Raw genomic sequence first — 14,937 nt, 5'->3', positions numbered from 1 at the left:
ACAGGATGCTGAAGACCTTCCCCTTCCCCAGTTGACAGGGCCCTGCTGCCCCCCACAATCACTGGGGAGAACTACCTGGGCAGTGAACACAGAAGCACAAGGCAGATGGGGCCGTTCAGGAGAAATCAGAGCAGGCACAAGGAGGACGCTCTGCCTGTAGATGCTGGCTGGGCTACCTCCAGGAGGCTGCCGACAACCCAAGCTGAGTGGAGGAGCCATAGCCCATAACGGTGCCTCTCTAGTTCCAGAAGGGCCTGGAGCAACGAGAGCGTCTGGGGATAAGAAACAGAGCAGTTGCTCCAGGCCGGTCCATATAAGCACCCCCAGACCGTCTGCAGAGAACGGAGCCTGGCGTCCTGCCATGTCTCAGGGCCGCTCTGAGGGTTAACCTCAGGTGTACCTGTGAGCTCAGTTAGCTAAGTTTCACATTCTGGGTTTGAGGGTCTCTCGTTTCTTCTTCATTTCAGGCATAAGCAAGGCAAGAGGGGAGAGTGGGAGTGAGGGCATTCTTAAGAACGCCACACAAGAGGCTGAGGGTCTAGCAGCTAGCTAGACTAGTCAAGCCTGACAGCAGTGAGGGCTGCAGGCACATCCAGGGGCGGGCATGGGTCCCACCTGTATATTCAGTCCTGACACACGTGACAGCTCCATCAAACTCCCCTCAGCCCTACCTTGGTCTCCCTGTGCTACAGAGAAAGGCTCTGGGGGCACCCAGCCCGGGGGAAGGGCCTTCCATGTGCTTCCCTTTAATTTGTGAGGACAAGACTGACACGTTTGACTTTCTAAGGAACTGAGCCCCCTGGGAAGGTTGACTCTGGTTCTACAGCTTCCTGGAAGCTTTGGCAAGCCCCTGAGCCAACTCCCGAACTCTCGTGGAGAAAAAGCACTGCTTGGCCCTTGTCAGCACAAACTATGAGCTGGGGATGGTGCCTCAGGAGGCCAAATCCACACATGGGTGCCAAGTGAGTGACATGGGAGCCCCTGATATACTGGTGATGTGAAGTGTCAACAATTACCAAGGCCCCTGGAACACAGGAGATGTCTTCCTAAATGAAGATAATGGGTGCCCTCAGAGATAATGGGCGGGCCTGGGCCCAATCCAGATCTACAACCATGCATGAAATGAAGCTCCAACTTTCCCATGGGGGAAGAATGTAGAGGCCTCTTTTCCCCACTCCTACCCTTTACCATGACTCTCTGGGGCTAGGGGTAATGAGGGACCCCAGCTGGAGCATGGGTGCTGACATTCTCCTACCAAACATGCTGCATGGTTCACAAGAGCCTCGGGTTGCACTGAGGAAGGGAAAATGAACACCTAGAGGCCCACTGAAGAACTCGGCAAACATGAAAATTCATCCTCAGATACAGCTACCATCTCGGCATGGGCTCTCTGCCACAAGAGGCACGGGCCAAGTGCCCAGAGTGTCGGAGGCGGAAAGTAGGAAGAACAGGTGAGCTGGAAGAGGGGACCTGGAGAGGCTCGACCACACCTCCTCCTCGGGTGCTGGCACGACTGTCCTCACAGCAACACAATGCAGTGGCATCAGCATGGCCTGGCTGATGTGGTGAAGCCAGAGCAAGCCACTCGCTTCCTAGAGGTCCTCAGGCTACCTCCTGGAACCCTGGGAACCAGGGCAGGGCCTCAGGCAGGTGACTGGGCTCACCTCACTTGCTCCAAAGCTCAGGCTATTTCTTAGTAGTAGGCTTACCTGCCAGCACCATGTTCCTACAGGCAGAGCATCCTCCTGTAAGTCTTAGGCACTATAAGAGGTGCTGCAGCCATGCCCCAGCCACAGATGGAATCTAGAGGTACAGAAGTGAAGCCTCCTGCCTGGGATCATAGCTGGTGAGGGGCCCTCACTAACGTGTGCTTTCCTTGATTTCACTCAATTCTAAAAAGCTTGTGCAACTGAAGTCTTGGATCTCCTGTGCAGTGCCCGCTGCCTGTGCTAACGGGTGTTAAGAAACAGGGTGTGTGTCCAGACCGTCTGTAGAGGCTGCTCATAGGCTGGCTGAATCCCATCCCACCCCACCCCACCCCAGCCAGCCCTGGGGAAGCATGCACCTGTTGGAGGAGGCTGTCCAGCGTGTCCTTGTCTGCCTGCGCCAGGCCATCCTTCTGTAGCCGCAGCAACAGTTCAGCCTTCCGGTAGGGCCTCAGTGCCAGAAGATGTAGCACCCGGTCACGGAACGGCCTCTGAGATACCCCACCGCCCCCGCTAACACCACTTTTCTTGATGGCATTTGCCAGGTTAATGGGGGTTGCCCGCTTCCGGGAGGGCACAGTCTCCGTCGCCCCTGGGGCTGGTTTCCTAAACTGAACCTTCTTGCCTGCAACAAGAACCAGGGTGATAGATAAGTTAAGAATTGGAGGGGGTGAGAGGCTGGCCATGGTGTCCCACTGCCTGGGGCTGATGCCGAGTTCCTGAGTGTGGAAAGCAATGGCCAACAGCATCACCCTTCTGCCAAGCCAGCGTGTCCAGCCCAGCCTGCTAGCTGGAGATCCAGGGGGGCTGAGAGCGCCACCTGCTGACCACACACAGCTCACTGGGAACTTGCAAGCTCAGTAACGGGAGCAGCAAGGAAGTACAGGTATGTTTAGAGCCATAAGTGACTTCATCATGGGCAATCTAAATCCTGGGGACCGAAAACGCTGACCACCACAGGGAGAAGGAGCTGGTCTGAGTCCTTTTGATGTTAAATGGAGGGAGATCCCTGACCTGCCAAGGCAGGCGTCCCCTGAGACTATGCTTTGGAGCCCTGTGCTGGTCCCATGGGATTCGCCATTCTCTTTTATGGAAAAGTAGGGAACACAGATGTCAGGGTTGCTTGGGCAGCTGCTCTGGAGAACCCAGAACTGTCCTGCTGGTCAGTGGGTGTTAGCAGCTCCCCAGCTGTGGCTCCAAGTGCTTGCTCTTCAGGCAGACATGGTTGTGCCTAGAGTCCTGGGGGCAGCAGGCCGCTCTGACATTCTCCGGGTAGAGACAATGGGGTCCAGCATGGCTTCCCCTCCATTGAGCCAGTAGGCACTGCTCTCGAGGGAGGAAGTCGTTAATTCTGTTCTGGATGCTACCCCTGACACCAAGGGAATGTGGATGGCTGAGTGAGGTCAGCACATGCCCTAAATCCTTGGGCCAAAAACCTCTCCATGATGACTTCTTTTTGCTCTTATCCCTCTAATCTGATTTGTCAGATTAAGAAAGGAAGAAGCGCTTTGTGAATCTGCAGGCCTTCCAGGGCGTCAGCCCATCTTCAGGCTTTCCGGTAGGGCCTGACTCTGTCCCTAGAGGATCCAGCTGACAGGCTGACATGAGATGGGGAGAGACCAAGTACAGCCGGACAGCATCTTAGGAGGTGAGATGAGTGTTTCCACTAAAATATAAACTGTTGCAAAAATTTCTCATCATATAAAAAATGGTCCAATAAGACAAATCTTGGCCAAGTTTTTGGCTGAAAGACCCAGAAATTCACTAAGATGTCTATGAATGTCTATGTTTGCATCTTGCGGTGAAAGCAAGTAGGTGAAGCTTTTTTTGGATTCTGACCCCAGTGGTGGGCAGCCATGTCCACTGGGGCTAAACACTGACCAGCAGGACAAACTCCTGCACAGACATCTGGAATTTCATTCAGAGCCAACCCCACTGCCAAGCAAAGGAAACTAGGCTTTCTTTGAGGGTATTTGAAACCTCCCACCATTTCTTAAAAAAGAAAAACGCCATTGAGGTCCTCATCTGCTGTAAGCTGGTTCATTCCTCTTCTGCCTAATGCCCGTTTCCCTGGGAATAACTTCTGATAACATTTTAACTCCGTCTGGGTCTAGGAGGTGAGAAGGCTGCAACAGGATGATGAGCTTTCTGAATAAACTGTACTTTTAATCACATTTTTAATGTTTTCACCAAAATTATTTCCGAACAAATGCTGAGTTGCTGGAGCCTTCCAGGCAAGCAAGGATCAATGCTTTTCCTTCCAGTTCTCAATCCGACAGCCACTCGCTGGCCCCAGCACAGTAGCCGGCCACTGTGGGGTGCATCTGGTGGCCTGTATCATGCTAGGCATCTCAGACTTGGTGAGGAGTCAGCTGGGCATGTGAGAACAAGGGTGGTGGCCAGAGGAAATATGGCCACCCTGTGTTCATGAAGTATGTCTGTGTCTCTGACCAGTAAAGGTCCCTGAGACTGTGGCCTGGGAGAGATGCCAGGGATTCAAATTCTTCGTTTTAGGTCCTAAGTCCACCTGGGGATTTGGGAGGCAGCAGATGGCATAACCCCCAGCTGACTGGCAGGACCTTCTTCCTGACCAGACATGGGCCTGGCTGGTCCTGCTCAGGGGCTGGACGACACCTCTGCTACCCATCATTCCTGCTCCTGGCCTGGACAGGCTCTGAATGCCTCCTACTCCCCCAACAGCTGCCTGTCAGGCATAATCTGCTCCCGCCCAAGTGGAGCCCTCACAGTTGAAGCCCCTGGCTCCCATCCTCACCCAGGTAGCGGCCTCCGGGCTTGATGACGATGGTACTCCGACTCCGTGTCTCCTCCTCAGCTTGTGCCATGCTCTGCCGTGCCTTCTGGTAGGAGTCATCGGTGGCACACACTGTGATTTTGTCCTGGATGCTACCCAAGCAGTCCAGGTGTATATCCCCATGGCTGTAAGATAAGGGGCCAGGAGCTAAGATGAACACCTGGGAGACGGAGATATGGTCTTGGGCCCAAGCCCCCCAGCCCCCACCAGGAAACAGGGCTCAGCACTGATGTAGACGTATGGTTTCCACAGGGCACATCTTTACCCAGAAGAAACAAGGGGTCCAAGGCCCCTGGGCCAGAGACACAATGCAAGTACCTACACCCTGGACACAATGAAAGCAGCCAGAGGGGCTCAATCGAGGTGTGCGGGCGCTGGGAGAAGGAGGTACTGGGCCAAAAGCGGTGGGCAAACACTTCCACAGGAGGGTGGGGCCCAGGGGGGAGGCTGGAGAGGCAGGGCTGTCCCTCGTGGCCTCACCTGGATAAGTACTGCTGGATACAGTCAAAACTGCCCTGGGGGCTGTCACGGCCAATGTTGGAGAGGTAGAAGGAGAAGATCCGAGCCTCTGAGGGGCAGTCCGGCTGCGGGATGGAGATGTGCTGCACGGAGACAAGGGGGCATCACTGAGAGTCCAAAGCATGGAGGGGGTCGTGGCACAGAGCAGCCGCTGGACCCCAGCTGTCCACCTCTGCTTTAAACACCTCTGCTTTTTGGCAGTGACAGGGCCCTAGGCCGGTCCCCAACACCTGTGCCCAGTAATGCCAGGGTCCTCTGTTCCCATGTAAGAGGGAAGGGTGATGGCATCACAGTCTGAGAAGTACAGAGCGGGGAACATACACGTGGAGGCAGGGACCGAACCCAGATCTGGGCGATGATTTAGTTTCCTCACCCACCAAAAAGGGCAGATCTGGCCAAGGACATCCTCAAAGGTAAAATGAGCCCTAGCTGGTGCTCAGTGGTTAGAGCATTGGCCCACAGACTGCAGGGCCACTGGTCAAGGGCACATATCTTGACTGCAGACTCAATCCCCGGCCCCAGTCAAGGCACGTGCGGGAGGCAATCAATTAATGTGTCTCACATCGATGTTTCTCCCTCTCTCTCTCCCTCCCCTTCCCTCCGCTCTCTCTAAGTATCAATGGAAACAATATCCTCAGGTGAGGATTAACAACAAAAAAGTGTCGGGGAGAGAATGAGACAAGATAATGTCAACAGCCAGCAGGGCTCGCTGGGCAGCCAAGATGCTTTGACCCTTGCTCCGCTTAGTGGCCTCTCCACCTCCTCCGTGGGGATACAAACGCCACCTGAGTGTCTGTCCACTGGCCTGTGGCTGTGAACAAGGCTTCTGAGGGTCACCAGGGAGATGCAACCACAGCCGGGTGCACACCAAGCCTGCAGCTGCCCAGAACATGGCAGGAAGCCTGTACACCAGTTGGCAAAATAAAAAGCAGTTTCTGGGGAAATTGGGCTGGATGTGGGTGGCTCCTCCTTCCTTGCCCATATCTGCTCAGGGGGCAGTGGCCGCAGAGGGTGTCAGTCCCCATTGAACTGTCACCCCTGAGAGGAAGGGAGAGGAATCTGGCCTGAGTTCTAAGGTGCTGGTGGCCCTGGGTAGCTCCCACCCTACCTACCCCGCCCCCCAGCTCAAGCAGCCGTGAGGCAGACTCAACCCCACTCATATAGGCAGGTGGGAAACGGAACTCCGCAACTATGCAGCCACAGCCATGACAGGCACAGCTCACACTGGATCAAGACAGGGCAGACATCTGCCCAAGGACACGGGTGTAGGAAACCACTCATCACAGCTTCAGAATGTTCCCTGTAACCAGCAGAGAGCTGACGGTGGGCCCCTGTGCAGAGGCCCACTCACCACGCTGCAGATGCCCTACCCAAGCTGGAGCAGGGAGCAGCGACCGTGCTTCCCCCGGGCATGCACTGTAACCCTTTCACCCTGTGTGGGCCTTCACACTAGGCACATATGCCCACTTCCAAAATGTGTCCTGGAGTAGGAGAGGGCCCAGCACTGAGCCCAGAGGCCAGTCTGTGCAGGACAGTGGGTGACACAGGGCTTGAAATAATGCTCAGGAGAGCCTGGTCCTGGCTCGTGAACAGGTGCTTGTGGCCAGTGTCCTCAGGATAGCTGGGGGTGGGAGGAAAGTGTGCTGGGAGCGGCACCACTGCTATGGCATCCTCTGGTTAATGGTTTGTTGCTGGTTAATAATTACCAATCTCTGGGAACCAGCAAGGAAACCATCCAGCTGGGCACAAACAGCTCAGGAATGCGCAGCTGACTCTGTGCCAGGGAGCTAGGCATGTGTTCCAGGACATGGCCTGAAATGCAGCAGCCATGAATGTGCCCTCCGGACAGTCTCAGAGCTACCAGTTGGTCTGAGTATATGTAGTGGGTTTGGATGTGTCTGATGGCAGTACTGACACCAGGTTATGGGGGATGGGGACAAGTGTTTGTGTGACAGAAAAACGAGCAATAAACAATAAACATACTTCTCCCATCTCAGATGCCCTGAGTGCCTCTGAGGCCTGCAGGGGGTGCTGGCTCCCCTGCGGCAGTTAGTGGGGTCCTGGCCAGAAGCCTTTCACCTCCTCCAGTTGAAATCTGTCCCAAGTCAGCCACTGCCCTCCCCCAGGTCACTGTATGCGGTGCAGGTGAGAGTTCTGGAGACAAATCAAGTCCCTAGTGGAGGCGGGAGCAACACGGTGGGGGGCAGCACTGGATAGTCCTTCAGGCAAAAAGAGGAAAACAGGTGGATATGGGAGCCAAACACCACTGACCAGGTCCGCTCTTGCCAGAAGGATTATCAGGAACCATCAGTTTTCTTCATCATATTTTAATATTTTTTAAAAAAATTCTTTATTGTTGAAAGTATTACATATGCCCTCTCTTTTCCCCCCACTGACCCCCTCCAGCCTGCCCCCACCTCCTACCGCAGGCCCTCTCCGCCCCATTGTCTGTGTCTTCATCGTTTTCATTCCCAGGGAACCATTCTGGGGAGAGTTACCACTGTGGCTAAGCACGCCTTCTAGGAGCAAAGCAGCCCCTTTTGCTGGCCTGGCAGATACCCAGGGCCCTTTCTAAGCACCTTTTTCTCTTCCTTCTCCATGGGGCTCAAAAGAGCAATGCTCCGCCTTCACCTGCCCCCTTTCCCCAGGCTCCTAAGGTCTCAACTGCCCAACTTTGGTGTACGATGTCTCCAGACTCATAAACCCCATTCTAGAGATATTTTTAAGATATTTCCAAACTATCCCTGGGACCAATAACACAGCAACAAGCACCTTGTGGCTCAATCTTGAGCACATCCTAATAGACATGGTTCCTACACACATAGACACCGGCCAAAGGTCTGTGAGCAGCCCTATCAGACCTTGTTCTAGAGCTGCAATTTCTAGAACAAGGTCTGATAGGGCTGGTCACGGACCTTTGTGGTGGTTTCCCACCACAGCCCAGGGAAACGCCAAGGACAAAACCCTACCTCTCCTTCTTCATTCAACTGAAGAGTTTTGCAGTAGGGCTGGCCAGGCGGGGTGCTTTACCAGCTGCCAGGGGCTAACAACTCAGAATCGACCCCCTGACAGCAGAGGACCAGTGAGTTAGCTCAGTGCCCCTGAGAGCGCAGAGAACACAGATGTGAAAACGTACCCGAAAAATGGACAGGTGAGTATTTTGCTCCGGAAGACACAGTCCCGGAGGCCAGATACATTCAGATGAGGCCTAGCTCACCAAGGAATGTGGTGAATGCTGCAGAGTGCACAGGGCGACCGTGGCCACCAGAGGGTGCTATAGGGCCAGTCTGGCAGCAAGCGCCAGCCTGGGCTGGGAGGTGGTGGGATGGGCCCAACAGCCACCCAGGAGGTACGCTGATGCTGTGCCGCGATGCCAGCGATGCCAGGGGAACCACATTCACGTCTGAGGGGGAAGAGCACCAGGAGCCAAGAGTGAGCTCATCCTGTGCCACAGGGAGTGCACTGGCTCTCCTAAAGCTACGTTAATTTACATAAGACCCTCTAGGTCAAGCATGTCAAACTCGCAGCCTGCCGCAAGTTTGACATGCTTGCTCTAGGCCAGTGGTGGGCAAACTGCGGCTCTTTGGCCCCTTGAGTGTGGCTCTTCCACAAAATATCACGTGCGGGCGCGCACGAACAGTGCGATTGAAACTTGTGGTCCATGCGCAGAAATTGGTATTTTGTGGAAGAGCCACACTCAAGGGGCCAAAGAGCCACGTGTGGCTCGTGAGCCGCAGTTCGCCGACCACTGCTCTCGGTGAACAAGGTCCCTATCTTGTAGAGGCTGAGGGACAAAGGGGAAATTGGCCAAGGTCCCCCAGCTAAGGAGCCTACAGATAGGGTCTCAATCTTCAGTCTGTTAGCTTGATGGACCTCTGGGGAGTGGGTCCCTGAACACCGAAGCAGCCCATGTCCCTAAAGAGCCTGTTCCACCCAGCTCCACTGGCCTCCTGCTCCCCCATGCACACCCCACATCCTGTTCCATTTCCAACCTTGCAGATGTTGTGCACAGAGCAAAACCCCTCCTTACTTCTCAGGAACATGTAGGCCCAGCTGTGCGCATGCAATGGAGTGACCAGGAGAAGTGGGAGGAGAGAGCCACGGCACCTTACCTCCTCCCTGCCAGTCTGAGTGATTGTGCACATGCAGCCTGGCACCAGGCCAAGCCTTTCACACCTGGCTGGGGGGGAGGGGGACATGTCCCATCAATGCCCAGGAAGAGGAGGAGGTACAGACGTCACGGGGGCAGACCCAGTGCCTGACTCTATGTAGCAAGCTGGGGAAAAAACACACCCCACGTCACACAGCCCATCCAGCCCTCACACAGGCTCCCACAGGGAAGAGCCTCCTGCTGAAAAATCATGGTCTGGACTGCCAGGAGCTGCAACACAGCGCCTCCATGCTGAACTCCTCTAGATACTCTGTGAAGCAAAAGAAAGCCAAGGAGGAAGAAAAAGTGGACAAAACATGATTCTAAAACTAAGGTGGTGAGACCCCACTTCTAGAATGAATGTGGCTCTCGGGCTTTCCGTAGGAATTCGGGGGACACAGGGCATGGCCCAGGAGAACCTCATGGAGCATCCGTGAGTAGTGGAAAGTAAACACTGCCCTCAGTGGCCCCTTCTGTGCACTGGCCTCATCTTCCCACAGGGGCTGAGGGACCAGGGCAGCCCCACCGACTCCCCTGGAGAAATGTCTCAAGAAGAATAAAGGGTAACCACAAGACTCTGATGGGGCCAATGAAGGTACAGATGTCCTCAAGAAGCCACAGGGGGGTGGGGGTTGTCTGGGCCTTTGGGTGTCTTGCCAACCTTCACTGGTTTCAATGTGTTGGTCAGTTTGTGTGTCCCCGGCCAGGCCGCAGCCCCAGTGACCCCCATAAGGGCTAATCTGGGTGTGTGTGGAGGTGGTCTGCAGATATCCAGACCAGCTGACTCTAAATAAAGGAGAGGACCCTCAATGGTCTGGGTGGGCCCCTCCCAATCAGCTGAAGGTGTGAAGAGGGAGAGTGAGTCTCCCTGAGAAGGAAGAAGCACGCTGCATCGTGGCACTGGCCCCTGCCTGCCCACAAGCGTATCTGGTATCTCTGTATCTGCACACGCGCCATCGCCTACTGCAGTGATGGCGAACCTCTGACATGCGTGTCAGAGGTGACACGCGAACTCATTTTTTTGGTTGATTTGTCTTTGTTAAATGGCATTTAAATATATAAAATAAATATCAAAAATATAAGTCTTTGTTTTACTATGGTTGCAAATATCAAAACATTTCTATATGTGACACGGCACCAGAGTTAAGTTAGGGTTTTTCAAAATGCTGACAGGCCGAGCTCAAAAGGTTCGCCATCACTGTCCTACAGGCTTCCTCTATGGAGCATCCTGGCTCGGTAAAATCCACAGATCTCTCAAGTGGAAACTGACATAGACACATGTGGCAACTCTTGAGATAAAAAACAAAGACTTGCCAAAACCGGTTTGGCTCAGTGGATAGAGCGTCGGCCTGCGGACTGAAAGGTCCCAGGTTCGATTCCGGTCAAGGGCATGTACCTGGGTTGCGGGCATATCCCCAGTAGGAGATGTGCAGGAGGCAGCTGATCGATGTTTCTCTCTCATCGATGTTTCTAACTCTCTATCTCTCTCCCTTCCTCTCTGTAAAAAATCAATAAAATATATTTAAAAACAAAAAAAAACAAAAAAAAACAAAAAAAAAAAAAAACAAAGACTTGTAATAAAGACTAGAAGAAAAACTAGTGTTCCAAGGAGTGTTTGGTGGGTGGGAGGTACTGATGAGTGTCCTAAGACCGGAGGGCAAGGATTGTGAACAACTTGCCCTTTCTTTCATTCCCTGATTTTTCTATTAACATGTTCATTTAGAATAAAGTACATTTCATAATAAAATGGGGGTGCTGAGTTTCTGTAACTCCCCAACTCAGTACCAAAATGAGACAAACACCCATGGTCCTGGGTCCATAGAGGGACACTGCTTGGGCTCTGGGGCCACAGCTTTGAATTAGCTCAGAGACTGAGTCAGAATGCGTATTGGGGCCTGGGAGCCAAGTAGGAAATCTGCTACAGGAAGGAAGGGAAGGACCCTGGGGGGTGCTAGACAGGATACCTTTCTTCTGCTCACAGATGACCATTTGTGGGCCCCAGACCAGACTGGGCACATCTAGAGGCGGCGCTTAGCCTGGCATGGAGGCTGGAATGGAGGTGGATGGGACCAAATGCTGCTGTGCCCAACAAGTCATGACAGGCCTTGGACTGAACCAGTCCCACAATTCCACATATGAGTAACACAAAAACGACTCACCCCTTGGCTTCCTTGAAATCGAATTGATGGTCTCAGTGAAACAGAATCCTGCAAAAAAACACAAAAGATACCGATAAATCCAGAGCCTCACATCCGGTTGGCTAAGGAGCAGGGTAAAGACTGTGAGCTCAGGAAAGGTGAGAGAGAACACAACATCTGAAAACTACAGGAAAGGTCACCAAAGTAGGGTTTTGAAGGATCAATATGAGTTCCCTGACTGGCATGGGCACTGGGGCTGAGGGCCACTGAGTGGCCAAGAGTGGAGACACAGGCAGTGGGCAGCCCCTCACTGGTCTCCCAAACCCATCACCAGCCCAGACCACCCTGCCTCACAAACACCGCCTCCAAATGGAAATCAGGGCGGGCGAGCATCACTGGCCAGGAGGCAGGCTGATGATGTGGCTCTGGCCTCCCACCACTGGCAGAATGAAGCCCAAAACCTGCCTAGCTCCCATGTCACAGTTTAGAGCAGTTTGTCACTGTGCTAGGAGTGGCAGAATTTCCAAATGTCATAAAAAATAAATAGTAAAAACTCAAAATAAATACTTCAAGCTTCAGGTATTCAGACATCACCTTGTGGTGGAATTTTAAAAGAATATGAATACAGATAGAGGGCTGCACCTCCTCTTCTAACCTTGGGCCTAGAGCACCCACCTTCTGAGTAGCAGACACCACAGTAGTAGTGTGGCCCTGGCTTGTCACCATGACCCCCTCCCTCATCCCCCAAACCCATAGGACCCTGCCTCTTCCACATGGCACTGGGGTACTGGGCTCTTCAAACCTCCATCACCAAGCCCACCGCTCTGGCTTCCACCCTGGCCCCACTTAGAGTAAGGGATACTTCCCTACCACCCCAGTACCTCCCTGAGTGGCTGCCTGTCAGCTCCCCACCCAGAATGTCAGGCCCATAGCATGCCCTGGGGAGGTGGAGTAGCTCTGAGTAGTGGAGTGACTCCACCCTCGTGGGGAGAAACAACCAACAGGCAAAGCCGGGATTTAACAGGCGGGTCCATCAGCCACGGGGCTGACGGCTGTGGGCATGTGGGGGAGACAGCTCAGCTAGCTCGGACATGAGGGATACACATGCAACCCCTCTGTTTACCAGGAGCCTCCTCTTTTGCTGAGAATCTCAAAGGACTCTGCTGTCTGAAGCAGACCCGAGGGGTCACTCCATGCACGAGCACTTACCTCCATGGGATCTGATGCCCCAGAAACCACCCCAAACTTCTAAACACATCGTCCCACACTGCTAGGCTGTCAGAAAGGGACATCCAGAGGCCAGGGTGCTGTTGAGACAGGGGTCAGGCTCCTTTCAAAGTAGACTCAGGACCCGACCCAGGACCTTGACCTGACCCCTGCCTAGGCTGCCAGTCAAGAATGAGAAACACACCACCCATAAGGGTCTCGTCCTGGCAGGGCCCTTGGAGATGCAACATGTAAGTGGCCTCTGCTTGGAATTCGGCTAAAGACGTGAAAAGATGGCCACTGAGCAGGTGAGAAGGCGCTCAGTGCGCCTATCAGAATGGCTACACAGGAAGGACAAACACCCTTGAACCCTAGCGCACGGCTGGTGGAAACGTGCACTGTGTGGCTGCTGTGAAAAACAGTCGGGCGCTTTCTTAAAATGTTAAACACAGAGTTACTCCATGACCCAGCAATTCCACCCCTAGGAATTAATTAGCCAAGAGAAATTAAAGATACGTCCATATGAGAACCTATACAAAAATGTGCACAGCAGAATTATTCTTAGTATCTGAAAAGTAGGAACAATCCAAATGCCCAAACAAGAGAATACCACCCCAAAATAAAAAGGAACAAACTCCTGATGGACACAATATGGATGAACCTAAAAACCACTGGCTAAGTGAGAGGCAGCAACATATGAGACCATGTACTGTATCAGTCCATTTATCTATGTGTCCAGAAAAGGCAAAGCTAAAGAGACAGAAAGCAGATCAGTATGTGCCAGATCAGCAGATCAGGCCCACAGAGGACCTTCACTGAAGACTCAGGGGCTCTAGCAACAGGCAGGGAGAGATTCCTATCTGTCCGCCCGTTTAACACAAGAGTGATATATGTGGGTAGAGGGGAAGCAGAAGACATGAGAACACCGCAGCACAGGCAATTCGAAGTAGCCTGCCTGTCATTATTACGAGCTCTCTGCTGACACCTGATCATCAAAACCAGGAAGGAAGACTGTTTCTGGCAGAAGGAACAGCAAGTGCAACGCCAGGGCAGAAATCTGGGACATTACAGTGGCAGAGGGCACATGGGTCTTGGCTCTTTCGCCCCCAGATCTCTCAGCCCAGACCTCGGTGCAGGGATTAGCAGGGGCTACCTCAAGCACCGTGTGTGCCATACACACAGCAAGGTCTCTGAGCTCCAGACGCCATGGTTCCCTGAGGCTGGATTTAGGATAAGCAGGGAGAGGAGCAGGCAGGGTGTATCTCCTGTGAAGGAGCTGCACCAGGACAGCCCTAGTACTCACACATGCTGGTCCACCCTCCTCCAACCACACACTCCCTGTGGGCCATCCAGTGAAGCATTTAACTGGCTTCATAGCTGCCAAGTAACTTCTCTGGAAGACTCTTTTCTTTCAAGGTCACTCATCCCCCAAGGGCAATGAGAAGGACACATTTGACATTGGAGAAGTCAGGCAAGAGGCCTGAAAGCCCCTACTTTCCCTGTAATGCTGGGAGGGCTGGCCTCAAGTTCATGTCCCCACGCAGCCTGGCTGTCATTATAGAGCCAGGCTCCTGGCCACATGGGCTTGTCTGGTGTCTCTTCCCTCCAGCAGGACCAAGTCCCTCTCAACAACAGAGTATTTCACTCCTACTCTCACACAGGCACTTGGGTGACTCCCCACAGGCTTTCTGTCTAGCCATTAACAATAGCAGGTACATCTTCAAAGGGCTGAGGGTAGAAAACTGCCAACCTAGAATTCTATATCCAGTGAAAAGAGAAAGTAAAATAGAGACGTGTCCAGAGAGACAAAAGCCGAGAGTATGTTTACAGCAAATCTGCACTACAAGGAAGGTTCTGGAAGTTCTTCAGGAGGAGGGAGTGACATCAAATGGACATGAGGATCTCACAGACAATGAAGAGCACCGGGCATGGCGAACCCCTCTATGAATATGAAAGAGTAAGTTACATTTCTGTGAAAGATCACTGACAGTTGAGACACAGATAAGAATAACGACGTGCAAGATTGGGACACACACAACCAAATGTGAGAAGGCATGGTGCAAACGAAAGGCAGTGGTGGTGTCCGGGCTCAAACTTGCGGGCTCCCAGAAGGTGGGTGTGGCACCAACAGTGTCTTCTGAGCAAGCAGCCAGAGCCCAAATCAGAGGTTCCTTCACGGTAGGACCAGCATCACCCCATCATAGAGGTTCAGGTGCTTCCCATGGCAACATGGCCATCATGACCTGGCTGGCTGCTCCCTGCAGGGGCCGACAGCTCATGAGGTTAGGTGGGGGAGTGTTGCCCTGTTACCTTATCTACGCAGCAGGACAGAAGGCAGCATCCTAGGACCAACAGGATCTGATGCACTGGCCTGGACATTGCCTGTACTCATTTCCCTGTTGCTTC

General features: G+C 53.3%; 1 protein-coding gene across 1 annotated transcript in view; it reads right to left on the bottom strand.

The window, feature by feature from the left end:
• The window catches only part of ELL (elongation factor for RNA polymerase II), a 63,528-nt gene that overhangs the window by 15,266 nt on the left and 33,325 nt on the right, over positions 1-14,937 (bottom strand). The window contains exons 2-5 of the mRNA XM_081093114.1: positions 11,347-11,394; positions 4,999-5,120; positions 4,480-4,643; positions 2,066-2,331 (exon numbers count right to left, since the gene is read on the bottom strand). Coding sequence (XP_080949240.1) covers positions 2,066-2,331; positions 4,480-4,643; positions 4,999-5,120; positions 11,347-11,394 — 600 coding nt within the window. The remainder of the gene's footprint in view (positions 1-2,065; positions 2,332-4,479; positions 4,644-4,998; positions 5,121-11,346; positions 11,395-14,937) is intronic.

Source organism: Myotis nattereri (genome assembly GCF_964212035.1).
Source record: "Myotis nattereri genome assembly, chromosome: 5".
In the NCBI taxonomy this organism is placed as follows: Eukaryota; Metazoa; Chordata; class Mammalia; order Chiroptera; family Vespertilionidae; genus Myotis; species Myotis nattereri.
This window is presented reverse-complemented; position numbering and strand designations above follow the sequence as displayed.